The sequence below is a fragment of the Borostomias antarcticus genome (assembly GCF_949987555.1).
Source record: "Borostomias antarcticus genome assembly, chromosome: 25".
Taxonomy (NCBI): domain Eukaryota; kingdom Metazoa; phylum Chordata; class Actinopteri; order Stomiiformes; family Stomiidae; genus Borostomias; species Borostomias antarcticus.
In genome coordinates this window covers 13,339,371-13,357,999 of record NC_140258.1, presented here as the reverse complement: position 1 = coordinate 13,357,999, position 18,629 = coordinate 13,339,371, and the positions used below count along the sequence as shown (strand labels likewise).

Genomic DNA, 18,629 nt, shown 5'->3' with positions numbered 1-18,629 from the left:
GTATTTGCTGCAAACATAATGAAGCAACTTACAATGGGAGGGATGCCCATGCCAGAGAGAATGAGAGGTGTGTCAGTGATGCAAATTTGAAGTGGTACATGTGGGTTATGGGGTGTGTGTGTGTGTGTGTGTGTGTGTGTGTGTGTGTGTGTGTGTGTGTGTGACCGACTTTTGATCACACTGTGTTTCCCCTTGGCCGCTTTAGGAAACTGTGTATTTTATTGCAGTTTCCAGCAAGTGAGAGTAAGAAACTGCAGACATTATAAAAAGAAGCCGTAAATGGGGACCAGAGCTGATCCAGACAGAAAAGAGAGAGAGAGAGAGAGAGGGAGAGAGAGAGAGAGAGAGAGAGGGAGAGAGAGAGGGAGAGAGAGAGGGAGAGAGAGAAAGAGAGAGAGAGAAAGAGAGAGAGAGAGAGAGAGAGAGAGAGAGGGGGGGGAGGGGGGGGGGGGGGGGTCCTCAGAGGAAAGAATGGGGGGACGGAGGGCTGGGTTAGCACGACACGGTGCCTCAACCTGACCCATCACCGAGCTAGGCCATAGTATACTTCTCTGAGACAGTCCACAGATGTGGATAGGTCAATTGAGCAGTGACCAGGAACTAAATCTGTCCAGTGTGCATACAGGAAGTGTATCTGTGCATTCAGTCAGTGAGCTGTCACTTTCATGACATGACTGTGTTTTTCCACTCTGTGAACCGGGGTTTGAAGCCCGGCTCTGTATCGTGGCGCCAAGCTGCCAAGGTGAAGGCCGGCCGCCATTTGCTGCTACGCTTCCCTCCCCTCTCATCCCCTCTCATCCCCTCTCATCTCTTCTCTTCCTCTCCTTCTCTCCTTCTCATCCAGGTCTCAGAGGGAGTCAGCTGGAAACAGCGTCATAAACACAGGCCCTCCGCTGATTCTCTCTCCCCCAAAACTGGACCTTTCTACATCTCTGATCGACCCACATGGAATTCATTTTCAGAGTCAGACAGCGAGATTCCAGCCCTGGACAGTGACCAAACACATGTAGTCATGACAAGGAAAAAGCAACAGGCAAGGAGGTTCAGGAGTTTTTCAAGAGGAAACCCTAGAAAAGCCCTCCATGCCATATGGCGTTCTCTAGCTCTACGACCCGTTCATTGACCTCCAGCATTTTAGGGGCTGAGTAAGACACTTTATGATCCTCCTCCATGCTGCTGATGACGCCATGACAGGCCGGCCCACAAACCTGGTATGCAGCACATGAAAACATCCCCTTCCAAAGCCCCCCAAACGCTTAAGAAACACATTCAGGTGGCAGACGTGCAGTAACGTTAGCGCGTTGGGCGAAACATTTATCTGAAACATGACATTGAAAATCCTCTGGGGAATGTTTGAGCTCTGAGTTATTCCTCCGGTTTGTAGCAATCTGTACAGAGAGATTTATGTGGGGCCTACTGGCTTAGCTCCAGCTGGAGAAGAGAGGGAGGGAGGGAAGGAGGGAGGGATGGAAGGAAGGATGGAATGAAGGAGGAAGCTCATAATGAACAACTGATTGATTCGTCCCACTGCACCAGATCAGGTGTTAGCAGTAGTATTAACCTCATAGTAAGATAGACTGACGATAACAACCAGACGGAGAAACAGATCGTGTAGTTTTCCAGTTTCTTGGTACTCTTAAAATTTCACATATTCTGTACTGGAAGCCAAGGGAAACAAACGTGAAAAGCTGTCTAATGCAGCTTTTAGTGCATCCACTCAAACAGCCATTTACACACCTGCACTTTGAAATTGACAGCATCGAAAAGTCCACCATTGCATTTGCATACTTAAATTGCTTTAAATACAGCCGTAAAAAGCTTACACCCTCCCAAAATCAACAACTGCTGTTCCGTATGTACGACAGCGTTGCCAAGATAAGGGGAATATTAAATGCTGCCAAGTTCCGCAGGCACTAAGGGAAAAGCCAAAACATTAGCTCTCCCTTGAAATCAATTAAAATAATCAAAACCACAAATGCAAATCATGACCGTGGACTCGGGCTGTCCACTTTTTACTCATGGCCAACATGTTCCCATTATAGCCTGGGTGACAGACTCAGCTTTAGGATCGCCTAGTATTCACTTTCAAATAAACCTGTCACACCAGCAGAGACCTGTGTAGACAGGAGGCATGCAAACACCCTCGTCTTGTTGCTTGTATGGATTCACACAAAAAAGGGGGAATTATGAGAGTGAAGCGCCCAGCAAACTTCAGTTAAATCATTCCATTCATTCCATGCAGTGGCACAAACAAGAGACTGTTCTGAATGTCTTCAACGCTGTCACAGATATGAGTCAACTAGGACTCCGCTCTTACAACGACAGGAGAAATACAACTAATATAAGAAGCCGACATCAATTAACAGCCATTGCCCCTCAATGGAGAATGAACTGAATCTGCACTGAATCCAGAAGGCCTGTAGTACTTCAGGTACAGTACCTTAGTCTGAAAGTACTATGCAAATGTCACAATACGCTATCTCTAATCAGGAATTACTTTAATGATAATATCAGTATCAAACAATCTCTAAGTAAGCTCTAAGTAAAAAGAGTTGCAAAATAAAGTCTTTAAAGTTACCAGAGGAGAGAGTAGTCGGCGCCCTCGTGTCAGTATCTCCCTAACCTTTCATAGGGGTCCGGCAGCCATGGCTGCATGTGAAGCTTCAGGCAGGACAGGCTGGGTCTGGAGAAACTTCACCACTGCAGGTCTTCCTCCTGTGAGTGAGAGACTGCCCTCTCCATCCACTTTCCAGCAATGCTCTCCCACTCTTTCTCTCTCTCTCTCACCCTCCCTGTCTTTCTTCTCTCTCTGTCTCGCTCTCTCATTCTCTATCTTTTCCCTCTTATACCCCCCCCCCCCGCCCCTCTCGCTCTCTCTCTCTTTCTCCAATACTTTTAATGGCCAGCAGCCACTCTCAATTACCAGGGGTGGACCGAGAAGCAGATAAGAGAGAGAGAGAAAGAGAGAGAGAGAGAGAGAGATGGGGGGGGAGAGAGAAAGAGAGACAGCCCCTTTCTGTCAGTGCAGAGGGAAAATCAAAGTAACAAGGATAGCATCCTTCCAAGCCTTGAGGGTTTGGAGATCGTATGTAGTGGTTCTTTGGTTCTTTAGAGAATAAACAGAGAATGGAGAGTTCCATGAGTTAGCAGCTAGATAAGGGTTGCATGCATTCACACAGGCTCCCCAGAACTCACAGCCTCGGCTGGCTGGCAGGCCAACACTCTTCTCCTCTCCCACACTCTTCTCTTCTCCTCCCTTTTTGCATCTCCACATTTCTGTAGGTCTGTTTCTGGTTCAGGCTGCTTATCCATGAAGCATATCGACATGCCGTGAGGTGTAACCCTGGCCGATAGGGTCTAGCCTACTGGTGCAATGCCCGTTCAGAACAACGTCACATTGGAGACTGTGCTTCCAGTTGGTTCCTGAGCACCTGCTGGCATAACCCTGTAACATTTGTGCTAAACAGAAGGCATCAGTCATTATTATCTTGATAGCTAGCTAGAGGGGGAGTGGCAAAGAGCTGTCCATCAAGCAGGTACAGTGGCTCATTGGTTCATTTTCTATAGCTTACCGAAACTGAGCTGGCCCAAACCCAATCCGTCGTCTCTGTTTCTTGTGCCAGATGCCGTGGACCATCAGAGCAAAAAGGCTCTGGATGGATGAGGACGTGAGCATGGAGAAGCCTAAACAAACGCGCAAGCGTGCGGAGAAGTTGCGGGCCAAAAATAATAAGAATTTAGAGTTGGATGCCGCCAAAATTCGCTAAAATAACATATGCTTTCTGCAGGGGCTGCAGTAGCTTCAATATCTGCAGCCGACATTGTGCAGCAGCAGGTGGAAGTTGATCTTGAAGGAGAGGTTTGAAGGAGAGGTGATGAGGACCCGCCATGGCGGGTGACAGGAAGTCCAGGAGGAACAGAGACAGAGTGAGCAGGAGGAGAGTGTAGTTGAAGCGGTAAGCACGGAGTAGACTCACGATTAGACTTGCAGGGAGACTGTTTTTGTTGCTAGCCTAGCATAGCTCCTAAATGCACTTTGCTAGTTGTGAAGTTTCGGGCCAAATGCGTTAGCACTACTAACTTTATCTGGGCCAGACTAGCAGTTGCTGCTGCTGGGCTAGAAGAAAATGCAACCGGCTAGTTGTGTGACTTATCATTGTATATAGCAATGCTTTTGGCAGAAACTAGCTGTTGTCCTATGATTATTTTCAGCCAGGTATTAGGATATATCATTTGTAATTATCTCTCCTTATGTTTAGCCAAGCCAGGTTTAGTTAGCAGTGGAGAGAGAGAGACAGCGGACCAGGCTGGCTGACTAGGCTACTTTGTCCATCCTGAGCCTGCTAGGATGACAGACAGAGTCAATGAGGGCACTGGTCCATTTAAACTTGTCCATGGAACTTACTACTCAGCTTTGTAGTAGGTACTGTAAGCTAAGCATATTTAAGGGGACCGCAAGGATGGTGAACTGGTGGGTGGTCTGATCGGTTGTGGTGGGCTGAGCCAGTTTTATTTCTTGTCCCAGTCCAGCCCTGTCAGAATACAGCCATGGCCCTTTGTTCAAAGTAAGCTTCTGCTTGCAGGGTCCTCTCCCCGTTGGATACATGCCTGCTTGGAACAGGACACAATGGGATGGTTTTTTGTAGCTTTCTCGAGCGTGCGACATTGCCCCTCCTGGGGTCCTGAGAAAGTCTGCTGTATATCAATTCCATGCCGCCGGGTTCTCAAGTTAATCATGAGACAGACATGCATTCCTGTCTTTATAGTCCAACCCGGCTCACCCCCTGCTCCCAGTCTGGACCCTTACCCCTGCCCCAGAACCCTGGTTCGCCCTGCTCACCTCTGCTCCGGACCCCTGGTCCACTCTGCTCGCTCCCGGTCCAGACCCTCGCCCCGAACCCCTGGTTCGCCCTGCTCAGTCCCATTCCCAGTCCTAGCCTCATTCCCTGTTCTCTTCCCTTGTGTCCTGGTTCCCTCTGTCCTTGTGTTGGTGTCTTGTTGGAATCCCTCCATGTCCTCGTCTGGGTGATTGTCTGCACCTGTGTCTCGTTATGTCTTGTTGCACACCTGTACGTTGTTCCTTGATTGTTCTCCCAGAGTATGAATGCCCTCCTGTTTCCTCTGTTGGTTCATTGTGTTTCCACCCACAGTGGAACAGTGTTCCTCTGTTTTATTTTTGGAATTAAAACTTTACTTTCTGAACCTGCGCTGCCTGCTGTCTGCTTTTGGGTCCGACCTCCACCAGCCTCAAACCCTAACAATAGCTAGACAAAGAGCTATTTTATTATATTTTTTCTACAAAGGTTTACAGTAACTGTATCTTTTCCACATCAGCCACTCCCATCCTTACCTTCAGAAGCCCATCCCACTGCTCTTCCCAGGTGGGCGTGCCTGATCATGTTTCACACGCTAGCTAAAGAACCGTGTCATGCTTGTACAGTAGGGCGCAATCCTCAGCAGGGCGGAGCCTCGCGGGGTTCATGACCTCTAGGGCACACTCGCTTTCACTCGAAATACTGCCACTCTCAAGCAGGAGCGGATAATCAGTCTTGTGTCATGCCAATATATCTGATTAATATGTGGCTTTAAACCTCGCATGATTTATGATGGTTTTATCCTGAAGGCAACATCTCTCATAATGGCCTACTAGTCTCAACACGGTGCTTTACACACGGTAACACACCCCAAAAGAGACCCCGTTTAAAAAACCCTCGCCAGACAACCCGGCTCACTGGGCAACGATTGCTGTCCGTAATCGCTTGCACATTTGGACACTTGAGGAGTCATGCCACTGGAAACCAAGGTAGAGTCGGGGTCTCCCCCGTCCGTGCAGCGGCCCAAAAAACGGCCAGATGTGAGAGAAACGTGCGTAAAACGATACAGCTGTGCGACCGCCGCGCGCCGCCCAGACCCTCCTCTCTCCCCTCTAGAGACGTGGCCTCGTGGGTTTTATAGAACACATTTACACAGGTAGCCTACGTTCAGCTCGGCTGGTCCCGCGGATGTACGGAACATACCGGGGTCCCGTGGACCCGTGGACGGCGTTACCTGGGTGGCCGCCGTAGACGGGTCGGACTGAGCGTCTCCGTCTGTGTGAGCCTCGGCGTCGCCACCCTCGCCCTAACCTCCGCCTCGCCCTTCTCTGCACTACTGCTCCTCTCAAGCAGGGGCGGAGCCTATAATCAGTCTTGTGTCATGCCAATATAACTGATTAATATGTGGCTTTAAACCTCGCATGATTTATGATTGTTTTATCCTGAAGGCAACATCAGATGATGTGTATGTGCCTGTATGAGTTAGGCCTCTCATAATGGCCTACTAGTCTCAACACGGTGCTTTACACACGGTAACACACCCCAAAAGAGACCCTGTTTAAAAACCCCGGACCTACATCTGGGTACCCTAAAGTATTTTATTCCCTCGCCAGACGACCCGGCTCACTGGGCAACAATTGCTGTCCATAATCGCTTGCACATTGGGACACTTGAGGAGTCATGCCACTGGAAACCAGCGCGCTCAGCTCCATCTGAGATCAACGGGGACGTTTTAACCCAGTCACAACTAGACAGATTTAACAACAAATCGGCTGCTTGCTGTTGCCGTCACATTCGCTTTAGGATTTCTGTTCCACCCCTTTGACTTTTAGCCCTTTATGCGCCAGGAGATCACACAAGAGGAACGTTTTGGTAACTGAGAGTGGTTCTGAGCAGCTGTCAGTCATCAGGACCTCCAATCGGATAAGACAATGTGGACTGTGTTTTAGCCTATCTGGACTCCATGAGGAGCTGTTCCAGATCAAGGAAAGAAGGAGACTATTATTAGCTGTGTGAGCTGGCTAGCTCTCTCTGAGTACAGAGCGACAGCCTGAACTCCTGTGAGCCCACAGAGACTGGGGTTGGTTTTTCACAAACTGTAGAGAGACATCCCAAGCAATAAATCAGAATTGAGTCACCAAATTGTGATAAATGTGAAGCCTCTAATGTTTACTCATGGTGACGTCGCTGCCTGCTGTAAATGACAACTAAAATAACTGAAAAGGTGAAGGGTGCATTCCCCAACGTGGTCAGACATCTTGTTTCACAGCTCAGAGCTCTGAGGAAACGGTCAGACGACTTTGTCTTATGAAAGGTGACCAGGAAACTATGATGCATTTGTACAGAAGAGCAATCACATTTGAATTCGCATCAAGCTGGAGAGACACACCTGCTTTTTTGACATGCGCAAACACACGCACACACACACACACACTCACACACACACACTCACACTCGGGACCCTGCTTCTAACAGAAGGCCATCATCACCTCCCTCTCATCACGTTCAGATTGATGGGAGACACAGGAATCTCACAGGTACCGTTAAACAGCTAACAGCTCCCTTTACACCTTTCACATACCATACACACACACACACACATGTAGACATATATACACACATTACACACACACACACACACACACACAAACAAACACACGGTGTTGCCACAGGGCCTGTTTCCAGACTCCCTGAGAGGTTGTAGTAAACCGGAGCGTTGGGGCCTGTTTCCTCCATCAGACCTGGGAGACTGGAAGAGACAGCGCCCCCCGGTGGTGCTGGAGCCACCAGCCCGGGTCAAACACCTCGAACCAGCCAACTATCTGAGGCGCATTCCATTCAGCGCGGAGCCAGAAAATCCGTGACCGCCCCACCGGTTTAATTGTCCCGAGTTGGCGTTATCGGGCTGACTTCGTGTGCGTCTGCACAGCGCAGCCTCCTCGCTGACAGGCCGTCTGACAGGCCGGCCCCGGCTCCTGACGGATGGTCAGGTCAGAGCTGTACACGGCCGTGATGGATGAGGCTGAGCGCAGGAACACCTGGAAAACCTGACAACGCCTGGGGGTCCGCCCCCCCCAGGTCCGCCCCCCAGCGGGGAGGGGCGTACCGTACCACACAGGTAGACCCGGCAGCGGGCAGGGGGGAGCTTGGCTCGTTCTGCAGGGGGGGGGAGGGAGGGGGCAGGAAGGGAGGGAGGAGAGGAAGAAGAGAACCGAGGGGAGACGGGGAGGAGAGAGAGAGGAGAAGACCGTTCTGCTGCGGATGGCCTCTTTTGTTCGTGTAGAAGAAAAGCAGAGGCCACGGAGGAGAGGAGAGAGGGGGCATGGCGGAGAGAAAGGAGAGAAGGAATGAGAGAGGAGGGGGGAATGCTGGGTAAGTTCGGGTTCTCTCCCGTCCGTGCAGCGGCCCAAAAAACGGCCAGATGTGAGAGAAACGTGCGTAAAACGATACAGCTGTGCGACCGCCGCCCAGACGCTCCTCTCTCCCCTCTAGCGACGTGGCGTTGTGTGTTTTATAGAACACATTCACACAGGTAGCCTACGTTGAGCTTGGCTGGTCCCACTGATGGACCGAACAGTACCGGGGTCCCGTGGACCCGTGGACGGCGTTACCTGGGTGACCGTAGACGGGTCGGACTGAGCGTCTCCGTCTGTGTGAGCCTCGGCCCTCGCCCTCGCCCTAACCTCCGCCTCGCCCTTCTCTGCGCTGGCGGCCGACCCACGCCGGAGGAGCGCCGGTAACGGTTCAGGATTCCGAGCAATAAACGTCCGTTAACGCCGCCGCTGGTGCGGTCTGCCGCTGTGGTTAGTGTGATGATGCTGCTGAGGGGTAGAGAGAGGAGGGAGAGGGGGAGAGATATACTGCAGAGAGACAGAGAGAGAGAGAGAGTGCCGGAGGAGTGGAATAATGCAACTTTCCATGGAGAGAGTTGTCCCGAGCCAGAGCATCCTCCTCGTCTGAGAAACCTACACCGCAAGACGCGGCAGCGGCCCCGGGATGCTACAGCCTGCAGAGAGAGGAGAGGAGGAGAGGAGGGGAGAGAGAGAGGGAGAGGAGGGGAGAGGAGAGAGAGAGGGAGAGGAGGGGAGAGAGGGAGGGAGAGGAGGGGAGAGAGGGAGGGAAAAGGAGGGGTCCAAGGTGAGAGGGAAAGATGAGAGGAGAGCAAAGGAGGAGACGAGAGGTGAAGGGACCAGGAGAGGAGAGGAAAGAAGAGAAAATAAATGAGAGACAGGAGGAGGAGAGAGGAGAGGAGGGGACAAGATGAGGGAGAAAGGGAGAGGAAAGGAGGAGAGGATAGGGAACAGAAGGAGGGGAGAGAGGAAAGGGGTGAGGAGGGGGAGAGAAGAGAGGGCAGAGGAGGGGGAGAGAAGAGAGGGCAGAGGAGGGGGAGAGAAGAGAGGGCAGAGGAGGGGGAGAGAGGAAAGGAGGAGAGGGAGGGAAGACCATCAGGGTGGGTCTCTCTCAGGAAACCACTCTACAGGTCAGGAGTGTAGCAGGGTGGGGAGATGAGAAGGGAAGAGGAGGAGGGAGGAGGAGAGAGACAGGAGAAGGGGAAGAGAGGGAAGGAGAGAGAAGGAGAGGAAAGAGGAGGGAAGGGGAGAGGAGGAGGAGAAGGGTGCAGAAAGGAGAGAAGAAGAGGAAAGCAGGGGAGGAACATGGGGAACTCCAAGTGCGTTCCTCAGAGGGAACTAGGGAAACTAGCAGAGCAGCTGTGTGGAACATGGAACAGAACGTGAGCCCTGTTTATACGTTCATCTCCACAACAACTAGGCTACTTATAAATAGAAGAAAAGCTGTGCCCTTGGTCTTGAGAGCCGTCAACTGTTGACACATCATCCCAAGAGCAGGTCGGAAAAACCCATTAGACGTTGACCATCGCACAGCATCTAGGCTAGGCTAGACTACTGCACATGGTGAATGGGAGGCTAGGCTAGCCTGCTGCACATGGTGAATGGGAGGCTAGGCTAGCCTACTGCACATGGTGAATGGGAGGTTTCCATTGTGTCTTACATTAGGTTGAAGGTGCTGGATGGCATAGGCGTAGTTTTAGGTATGGACGCTATGGACATGTCCATACCAAAGCCACGGAAACACGAATTGTCCCTACCAAAAATAATGCAGAGTGAAAACTGTAGTTTTTAATTACCATTCACTTGCGAAAGCAAAACAGTTGGGAATTAAGGCCTGGTTGACAGCTGCGTTCAGCAAGCTATCCAATCAACAACGTACGGTAGCCTACTTTTCCCTCCCTCGCCTCTGTGACCCAGCGAGTGCCTGCCTCGCGAGCTCAGCTGTTTCATGTCTGCAAGTAGTTTGATATTGTCAATCATTTCCCTTTTATGGATGGTGAGTGGAGGGCAAAATGCCATCAGAAAAAAAAGAAGAAAAAAATGGACAAAAGATTTTTTTGGGTCAAAGCAGCAGAAAGGCAGGATCAGGAGAGGCCCAATCAGTGGCAACGGAAATTAATCTGATTCGGCCACCACCCAGATTCAATCCACACTACGTGAAACAACAACAACCCAGTGTGTCCCTACCAAAGCTCAAATCAAATGCACCCCTGCTGGGTGGCATCATTCGTTTTCATAGTAGCCAGAAATCACTGCAACATGTTTCCAGTTAAAGGAACAGTACACCAAACTAAGAACATGCTGTGCAGCCGGGAGGCTTTGATAGACCGTTTCATTACATCACTAGTGGACACAACATCACTAGTGGGGCTCATAAATTCTGGCATAAACAAACAATAACCTCATGTTCCACACAGATTTCTTTCTAATTTGACGTTTATGTTCACTACAGGTGTGTTTGGGTTTAATTTAACTCTCTCCCGTAGCCTCGTTAACATTCTGTTCTCCTCCTGTCCTGAGGGTCAAAAATGACCCGCCTTCACTAGGCCCCGAAAATAAAGCAGCATTGAATTTTAAATCCCAAATCTGTTTTGCACAAAGAAACAACCTGTCATTCATCACAAACTGTGTGGATATCTGGGTTTTCCTTCTTCACAGTGCATAAAGACTGTATTTAATGGTGGACACCACTCATTTTTATTACAACACACAATAAATAAGAATAAAATAAGATAATAGATACAAAACAAAAACATTGGAAAAAACGGGAAGGGGCCATACCCGGGTCAGCCTGCACCCCCCGGAGAAGACCCTGTGTCTGTGGCCCTCCCCGAGGCCATCTAGGGGTCTCCAATGAGAATGAGAATGAATGGCAGGCAGTCCCAACTGAATGGGGTTCAATGGGGCTGTGCCTATAACTTGGTTGAAATCGGTCCGATCTGGATAGGCTCAGTGGTGTACAAAGGCGATGTTTCACTTTTTCTAATGTTGGGGTCACTCTAGGAAAAGTCATCAAATTTAAAGTTGGAAAAAAAAATACTTTTATAATTTTCTCTGTTGTTAAATATAGTGGCGGGTCAATTTTGACTATAAGACAACATTAGGGTTAAATCTGTGCTTTAGGTTTCATTCACTCTGACATGAATGACACACCATGATCTAAACACTCCATGTTTGGTGGTTTCCACTGAACGATCAGCCTCCTGAAACCACCCAGGAAAGAAGCTGATCAAAGAGAACCGTTGGTGGAGTAAAACAAGTTAGCGGTCGTTTTCTGGACTTTTATTATAAAGAACAGTGATATTCGAAGACATCTAGGATTCATGTGAGATCAGTTTAAATAAAACGTGTCAAACAAAGATTTTAAATTTTATACATTGTACTACCGGTCTTTCAAATGAACCACGAACATGGAATGTTTATTTGCCAGAAACAATTTCCAGAGAAGATTTCCAGATTCAGAGGGGGTCAAATGGCAATGGTGTCAGTGTGAGTCTTTCAGGGTTGGAGATGTATGCATATTTACATTGAAGCATTTGATTTGACCACACTTTAATACATTTATTAACAAACGACAACTCCTCATTCTCCCTTTCCCTCTCTCCCTCTCTTCCTACCCTCCCCCTTGTCTCAACAACCAATCAGCAGGACCAATGTTGCTGACCGTTTCCTGTTTCCTGCTTCCTGTGCGTCTCTAGGGGCGTCTTTGCCTCAACCTCTGGGTCGCCTGCATGGGCGTTGGCAGAGGGGTGCTGACCGAGGCGTTGAGCAGGGCGCAGCCAGAGGTCAGACAGATGCCAGGTACCCCTCTCAGACCGGGGTGACCCCTCAGGCCCGGCCGACCCCCGTGACCTCTCTCTCCCTGCCGGCCTGGCTGACCGTTGAAGACCCTGCCTTGACGCCCACGCTGACCTGGGGATGGAGGGAGGGACATGGAGAGGAGAGCGGGGAGATGGAGGGAGGGAGGGAGGGAGGGAGGGAGGGTGATGGAGAGGAGAGCAGGGAGAGGGAGGGAGGGAGGATGATGGAGAGAGAGATAGAATCAGTGTCAAAGCCATAGGTATCTGTGGCTCCATTCAGAATAGCTTTGGGTTGAGCATGAGGCTGTAGAAAGGGGGAGCTAGCCTGTCATAGGAATGACAGAGATATAGAGTCAGTATACTGTATGTACTGTAGTTATATGGTAAAGATCTACACAGAGTCAGAACGTCAACACACTCTTCCCTCTTGCTCTGTCATTCAGTCTCTGTTGCATAAAGGTTAACTAGAACATGGGGTCACTCAAGGTCCAGGGTCCTGTCTGCTGCTCTTAGATCAGGTGTGAACATGCTATAAATGAGACAGCCGTTCATCCAGACATGACTGAACGATCCAGCTGTTCATCCAGACATGACTGACAGATCCAGCTGTTCACCTAGATATAACGGGACAATGCAGATGCGGAGAAGGATTTACCCTTGGGCCCCTGGTCTCCCATGTAGCCTGGAAGGCCGTGGCCCTTCGCTCCCTTGTCTCCCTGCGTTCCTCGGTCACCTGGCAGACACACACACACACACACACACACACACACACACACACACACACACACACACACACACACACAATAACAATATTACATTGTAGATGATAATATATACCCTGAACATCCCACAGACCCCCCCCCCCCCAAAAAATAAATAAAATAAATAAATAAATAAAGGAATAGAGAAAGAAAGCAGAAGAAGCTGTTCATGTTGATTAATGACCATGTGCATTGATGAGGTCATCGCTGAATCAATGTATAAAACGGCTCATAAATATCGTACAGTTTCATTGGTTTGGCTGAGGGGCAATGGACTATGAGCATGACGTTATACCAGCTCTAGAACAATACAACGCAATTCACCATGCAAGGACGCAAAGAGAGACAGACACACACACACATAGGCATGTATGCATGCACACACACACACACACACACACACCTACACACACACACTATTGGGTGTCTCACCTGTTGATCCTATTCTGCCTGGGTCTCCAGCCTCTCCATAGAAGCCTCGCTGTCCCAACTCTCCGTCCACTCCATCAATCCCTGGGTCACCCTGCAAACACAGCAACCATCAACCCCTGGGTCACCCAACCATCAACCCCTGGGTCACCCAACCATCAACCCCTGGGTCACCCAACCATCAACCCCTGGGTCACCCCACCATCAACCCCTGGGTCACCCAACCATCAACCCCTGGGTCACCCAACCATCAACCCCTGGGTCACCCAACCATCAACCCCTGGGTCACCCAACCATCAACCCCTGGGTCACCCAACCATCAACCCCTGGGTCACCCCACCATCAACCCCTGGGTCACCCCACCATCAACCCCTGGGTCACCCCACCATCAACCCCTGGGTCACCCCACCATCAACCCCTGGGTCACCCTGCAAACACAATAACCATCAACCTGCAAACAAAACATGCAGCTTCACTGATGCTTGTGTCTCCTTTCTGTGGAATGTGTCCAGTAATATGTACATTTTTAGCTTGTCTGGCTCTCACTTGCATTAGAGACCTTGGGACTGACATTTACAGTCAAATCACTAGTAAAGTATATGTAGGCGTAGGAAGTGTGCTAAAAGAAAAGGTTTACAGTACAATAGTTGGCTAGGAATAAGTAGCCTGGTTATTGTGGCACTCTGCTCAGTGTTGATACAGTTATATGACAACTACTGGCAGGCTATGGAGGCTTGACTGAAACCTACATGTCTGAACAAAATACGGAAAAGAAATAATAACTGATTTCATCTGTCTCTCATACAATGCTTAGACTACTGCCAAACCACGGGATGCTACATTCAGCTCCACTGGGTGTTCAGGGGAAGTGACCAGCGGCCTTGACAGCTCAATACAAGTGGAGTATTTATATACGTTTGTGGCTACTTTTATCGATCTGAGAGGAGAGGAAGTGAGGGGACTCTGGACAGGGTGGGTCCCTACTGAGGGCTTAGGAACAGATATGGAAAAGGCTCTTTCCACTCCAGAGAGCAGAAGGACGACCCCTCCAAGAAGTGCTCAGCGCACGGCTAGAGCTTCGTCTGTGACTTCTTATTTGTCTTCACAGGGACGTGGAAAGTCTGAATGTTTTCATTCCAACCTACACTGCCAAATACTTCATCTCTCTCTCTCGTCTCTCTTTCTCTCTCTCTCTAGCGCTCTCCCTTTCTTCTCTCTCTCTCTCTGTCTCTCTCTCTCTCTCAGCCTCTTTCTCACTCCAGGCTTGTACTGTATAGCTTTTCCCTTGGCCAGAGAGAGACATTAACAGGTAATGTATGTTCATAGTGCCTCAGCAGAATTGCCGAGCGAAGCACCTGGAAGTCTAACCAGGCTCAGAGGAATCGTCCTGGAGCAGCCAGGTCCATACTGGGCATATTCCCTGCGAGGCACACCCCCCCCCCCCCAAAGAAAAGCTACAAAATAAACTCTATTTCATTACATTACAGCCATTTAGCAGACCCAAAGAGACTTACAAAGCGATCCCCATGATGTGTTGGGACAGGTGTTTGCACAATCAGGGCATACTGTGGTGCAACGCATCAGGCGAGTGTACGCAGGGTGCCAATGTGTTTGTATCTGTCCGTATTCAAATAAACCAGGAAGGAATTCATCCCTGGGGGCCGGAGAGGGGCTGGGTGATCAAAACACTTGCAATAGCATCTAAATCTCTTTGTAAACTTTAGCTGAAAAACCAATGAAAGCATTGGTAAAAGTTTTGAGTTGCATAATTGATTAATTAAATTGATCCTTACAAGGGGTCCGGGCGGTCCACTCTGTCCGGGGGGTCCAGGGGCCCCCATGGGCACCTCGCCGTACAGCGGGCACACGGCGGCGCACGTCCTCTTCACTGAGTTGGCGAATTTGGACATCTGCTCCAGAACCACCCGCTTGCACACCTCGATCACGTGCTGGGCCGGGAGCGTGGGCCCCTGGGGGACACAGCAGGGCCCGGGTCAGACAGCGGAGCACCAACACTCAAAATGCACTCTATGCTTTCCACTGTAGATTGAAAGCAATCCTGCTGTATGTGGAAACACTGGTTCCTTTTAAAATGTTAGTTGTATGTGTATTGTAATGGACCATGAGTCTGCATAATAAAGATGATTGATTGATTGAATGAACAGGTTCCCAAAAGTGCTCTGGCTCTGGGGGTGCAGTAAGTCAAACAAACCGCGAAAGTATGTTCAAGTGTACGTTTGGCCGAGGACATCAGGACCAATCAGGACCAATCAGGACCGCGTCCCTCACAGGAGGAGACACCCGAGGGACGAGGTACCGCCGGCAGGAAACATGGAAACATAACAGGATGTGACAGGAAGGGGCGAAGGGGCGGGGCTCACCTATCGGCATGGCGGCCTCTGAGAGCAGAGCATAAGTGCTGGGTGGGCCCGGAGAGAACGAGGGGAGGGGAGCAGCCAACCATATTTCTTTACGATCGAAGCTCATTATGGATTTACTGCCTAACAAACCAGAAACCCTGGCTGTGAGTCACTAAATCACCAGCACTAATGAGGCTCCTGTTAAAAGGCCTCCAACATCGGCCTTCTCACCACTCACTGGGAGCACCAATTGTCTTTAATGACGGCAGTGAACGCTAAAAGAATAACTACTTTGGTTTGGGTGCTATCAGGGTCTCTTCTGATGCCTCACCAAAGACACGATGGCCTGTGGTGAACCAGTGTGGATGGTGACTGGTGCACTGGAGGAGACCAGCGCTTATTGTGGCTGATTTCTACATTCCCTCGTACGCGAAAGGAAGTTGTGTGTCTGATCACTAAGTGCAGCAAGTAGGTCATTCAGATCATGTTGAACAACGTGACTCACATCTGACTGCAGTCAGATAATACGACTCCCTCCTTTTCTCTCTGCCTCCAACAGTCTATAAATACTTTACTATTCAACATTTGTGTGGTTCCCTCCCAAGACAACGTGAACTTTGTTAGTGAACTGAGTCGTGGATGTTCCTGTGTGTTGTGTGGACTCCTGAAAGAGCAGCTGCTGCATGGAGAACAGCTAGTAGGGGTCAACATATCCTGTCTGTCTGTCTGTCTGTCTGTCTGTCTGTCTGTCTGTCTGTCTGTCTGTCTGTCTGTCCCGCTGTCTGTCCCGCTGTCTGTCTGTCTGTCTTGTCAGTGTGTGTGTGTGTGTGTGTGTGTGTCTGTCTGTCTGTCTGTCTGTCTGTCTAGTCAGTGTATGTGTGTCTGTCTCCCTGTCTGTCTGTCTTGTCAGTCTGTCTGTCTGTCTGTCTGTCTGTCTGTCTGTCTGTCTGTCTGTCTGTCTGTCTGTCTGTCTGTCTGTCTGTCTGTCTGTCTGTCCCGCTGTCTGTCTGTCTGGTCTGGACTGGACTCACCGGTGGTCCTGGAGGTCCCTGGAAGCCGACCACTCCTCCGTCTCCCCGAACCCCCTTGACTCCGACTGGGCCTTTCCTCCCGGCCTCGCCCCCTGAACCCCTCTTCCCCTGGCTCCCCAGGGGTCCACGTTTACCCTGGTCTCCCACCTTCAGAATGCATAGATACACACACACACACACACACACACACATACACGTGCCCACAAACATGCAAGTGCAGTGTTCAACATCACTGGGCGAATGTATCTCCAAACATTACATTTGTCATGTTACACAAAGAGCTGTAGAAATCCAACCATGCTGAAGCTATTTTATAACTAGAATAATATTACAATAATAAACTAGAATGAGGCTTGGAGCTCGCCACTCTGGCACTGGACAAGAAAGAAAGCAGAAAAACACAGAAGGCACATCTCACCGCGCCTTTAGGGCCCTTCTTTTCTTTCTCTCCCTTTGAAAAGAAATAACACCACAGTGAGTATCTAACGCATAAATGAGCTTTACTGATATTATAGAAGATGAATTGTGTCTTGGAACAGACTGTACCTGGGCTCCTTTAGGACCTTGGATGCCCTGGATGCCATTATCTCCCTGAAACAAAAGGTTATGGTAAAATGACGATGCTTTGGGGGTATTTGACCTCACAGTTCATCGTGTGTCTTCACGGCTCGGAACAGGCTGAGGTCTATTCAGCTCTCAGTAGTCGTGGACTGTCTGAACATATCAGAGCAGAAGTGTCTCATCTCTATGTGAGTCTGGAACAGAAGAAGGCCTTCACTCCTGCTGTTGGTCTTTGCCCTTCATATAGTACATCAACCCTCAGGACATTTTAATCTCCACCACTCTTTGACGGCCCACAATGCTTTGCCATCGTGGCCCTCTCTCTCGTCCAGAGGCAGGATGTGAGCGCGCTCAGTGTGTCCCTGGAGTGGCCGGCCTCTGTTGTGATGTATGGTGATGTCACAAAAACATGTGCTTCTGAAAGTCTGTCTGTAGACGATGTGTATTTCCTCTGTATATTCATCAACATCACAGACATCCTCTGCTGTGAAAAGCATTACAGCAATCCTATAACAGCCTTTACCTCAGCTTCAATACAACAAATGAAGGCACTTAAAACCAACTATTGATGAATCATTGATGAATTAATGTCGGGATGAAAGTTCTAGAAATGTTGTACGTCTGTGTTGTGTCTAATATTGGGTGTATCTTGAGGTGAGAGCCGACATTGGAGAGAGATCAGTGAGTAACTGATGGATTCTCTCACACTCACTACTAGCAGCCAACAACACAATCATCATGGGATCCAGTCAGTACAGTTTGAGCAGCTGTCTGAGAACCAAAGCCCCAACGCAGTCAAGGGAAACACGCTCATTATTCACTTGTTTGTTCCGCTCCCCTGGATGTCTGTGGGTCCGGTGACAGATGATTCAGATTCAGAACCAAATCCAGATTCTGATTCTGATTCATATGAATGTCTCTGGAGTAGCAGTAGATATGGTGACAGATGACTCCGATTCCTATTCAGATTCAGATAACTCTCCAGGGTAGTGACGAGCAGGGTCTAGTCATACTGTAGATGATTCAGATTCAGATGACTCTGGGACGAGTGACAGATGACTCAGATTCAGATGACTCTGGGGTAGCAGTGAGTTATATGATGGCTTTGCTCCTGACACCACAGAAACCTAAAACCATAAACTGCCCTTAACATGACCATCACCACCTCCACCAGACATGTAAAGAATGAATTATACATACAGTATATCTCTGAGCTGGATTATGTGATATTTCATTTGTCCTTCTCATGACTTTACTACGACGTTAGATATATTGGTCGTGGAATCTTGCTGAACAGCTGTACAGTGTATGTGATTTCTAACTTTAAATCATATTTTATATCATTATTCAACACAATGACGCAATATACATAGTATGCTACTGTTGCTGCCTTAAATTAATTCATTAAACTCCAATTTATATTTACCTTCATTTTTTACCTTCAATTTGTCCAGAAGTATTATGCCACTCTTCTGCTACCTGTAAGTATACTAGTACTAGTGTACTCTACTGTATGTTGCTGT

General features: G+C 49.2%; 2 protein-coding genes across 2 annotated transcripts in view; both read right to left on the bottom strand.

Moving 5' to 3' along the window:
- The window catches only part of col21a1 (collagen, type XXI, alpha 1), a 31,533-nt gene extending 28,790 nt beyond the window's left edge, over nucleotides 1–2,743 (bottom strand). Inside the window, exon 1 of the mRNA XM_084458655.1 lies at nucleotides 2,579–2,743. The gene's annotated coding sequence lies outside the window, so the exon portion shown is untranslated. The remainder of the gene's footprint in view (nucleotides 1–2,578) is intronic.
- Nucleotides 2,744–11,858: 9,115 nt separating this feature from the next.
- Nucleotides 11,859–18,629, bottom strand: part of LOC311326073 (uncharacterized protein) — a gene marked incomplete at both ends in the record, with an annotated part of 19,433 nt that continues 12,662 nt past the window's right edge. Inside the window, 7 exons of the mRNA XM_084458913.1 lie at nucleotides 11,859–12,076; nucleotides 12,620–12,697; nucleotides 13,158–13,248; nucleotides 14,948–15,124; nucleotides 16,546–16,692; nucleotides 16,964–16,996; nucleotides 17,092–17,136. Of these exons, the coding sequence (XP_084315039.1) occupies nucleotides 11,859–12,076; nucleotides 12,620–12,697; nucleotides 13,158–13,248; nucleotides 14,948–15,124; nucleotides 16,546–16,692; nucleotides 16,964–16,996; nucleotides 17,092–17,136 (789 nt within the window). The remainder of the gene's footprint in view (nucleotides 12,077–12,619; nucleotides 12,698–13,157; nucleotides 13,249–14,947; nucleotides 15,125–16,545; nucleotides 16,693–16,963; nucleotides 16,997–17,091; nucleotides 17,137–18,629) is intronic.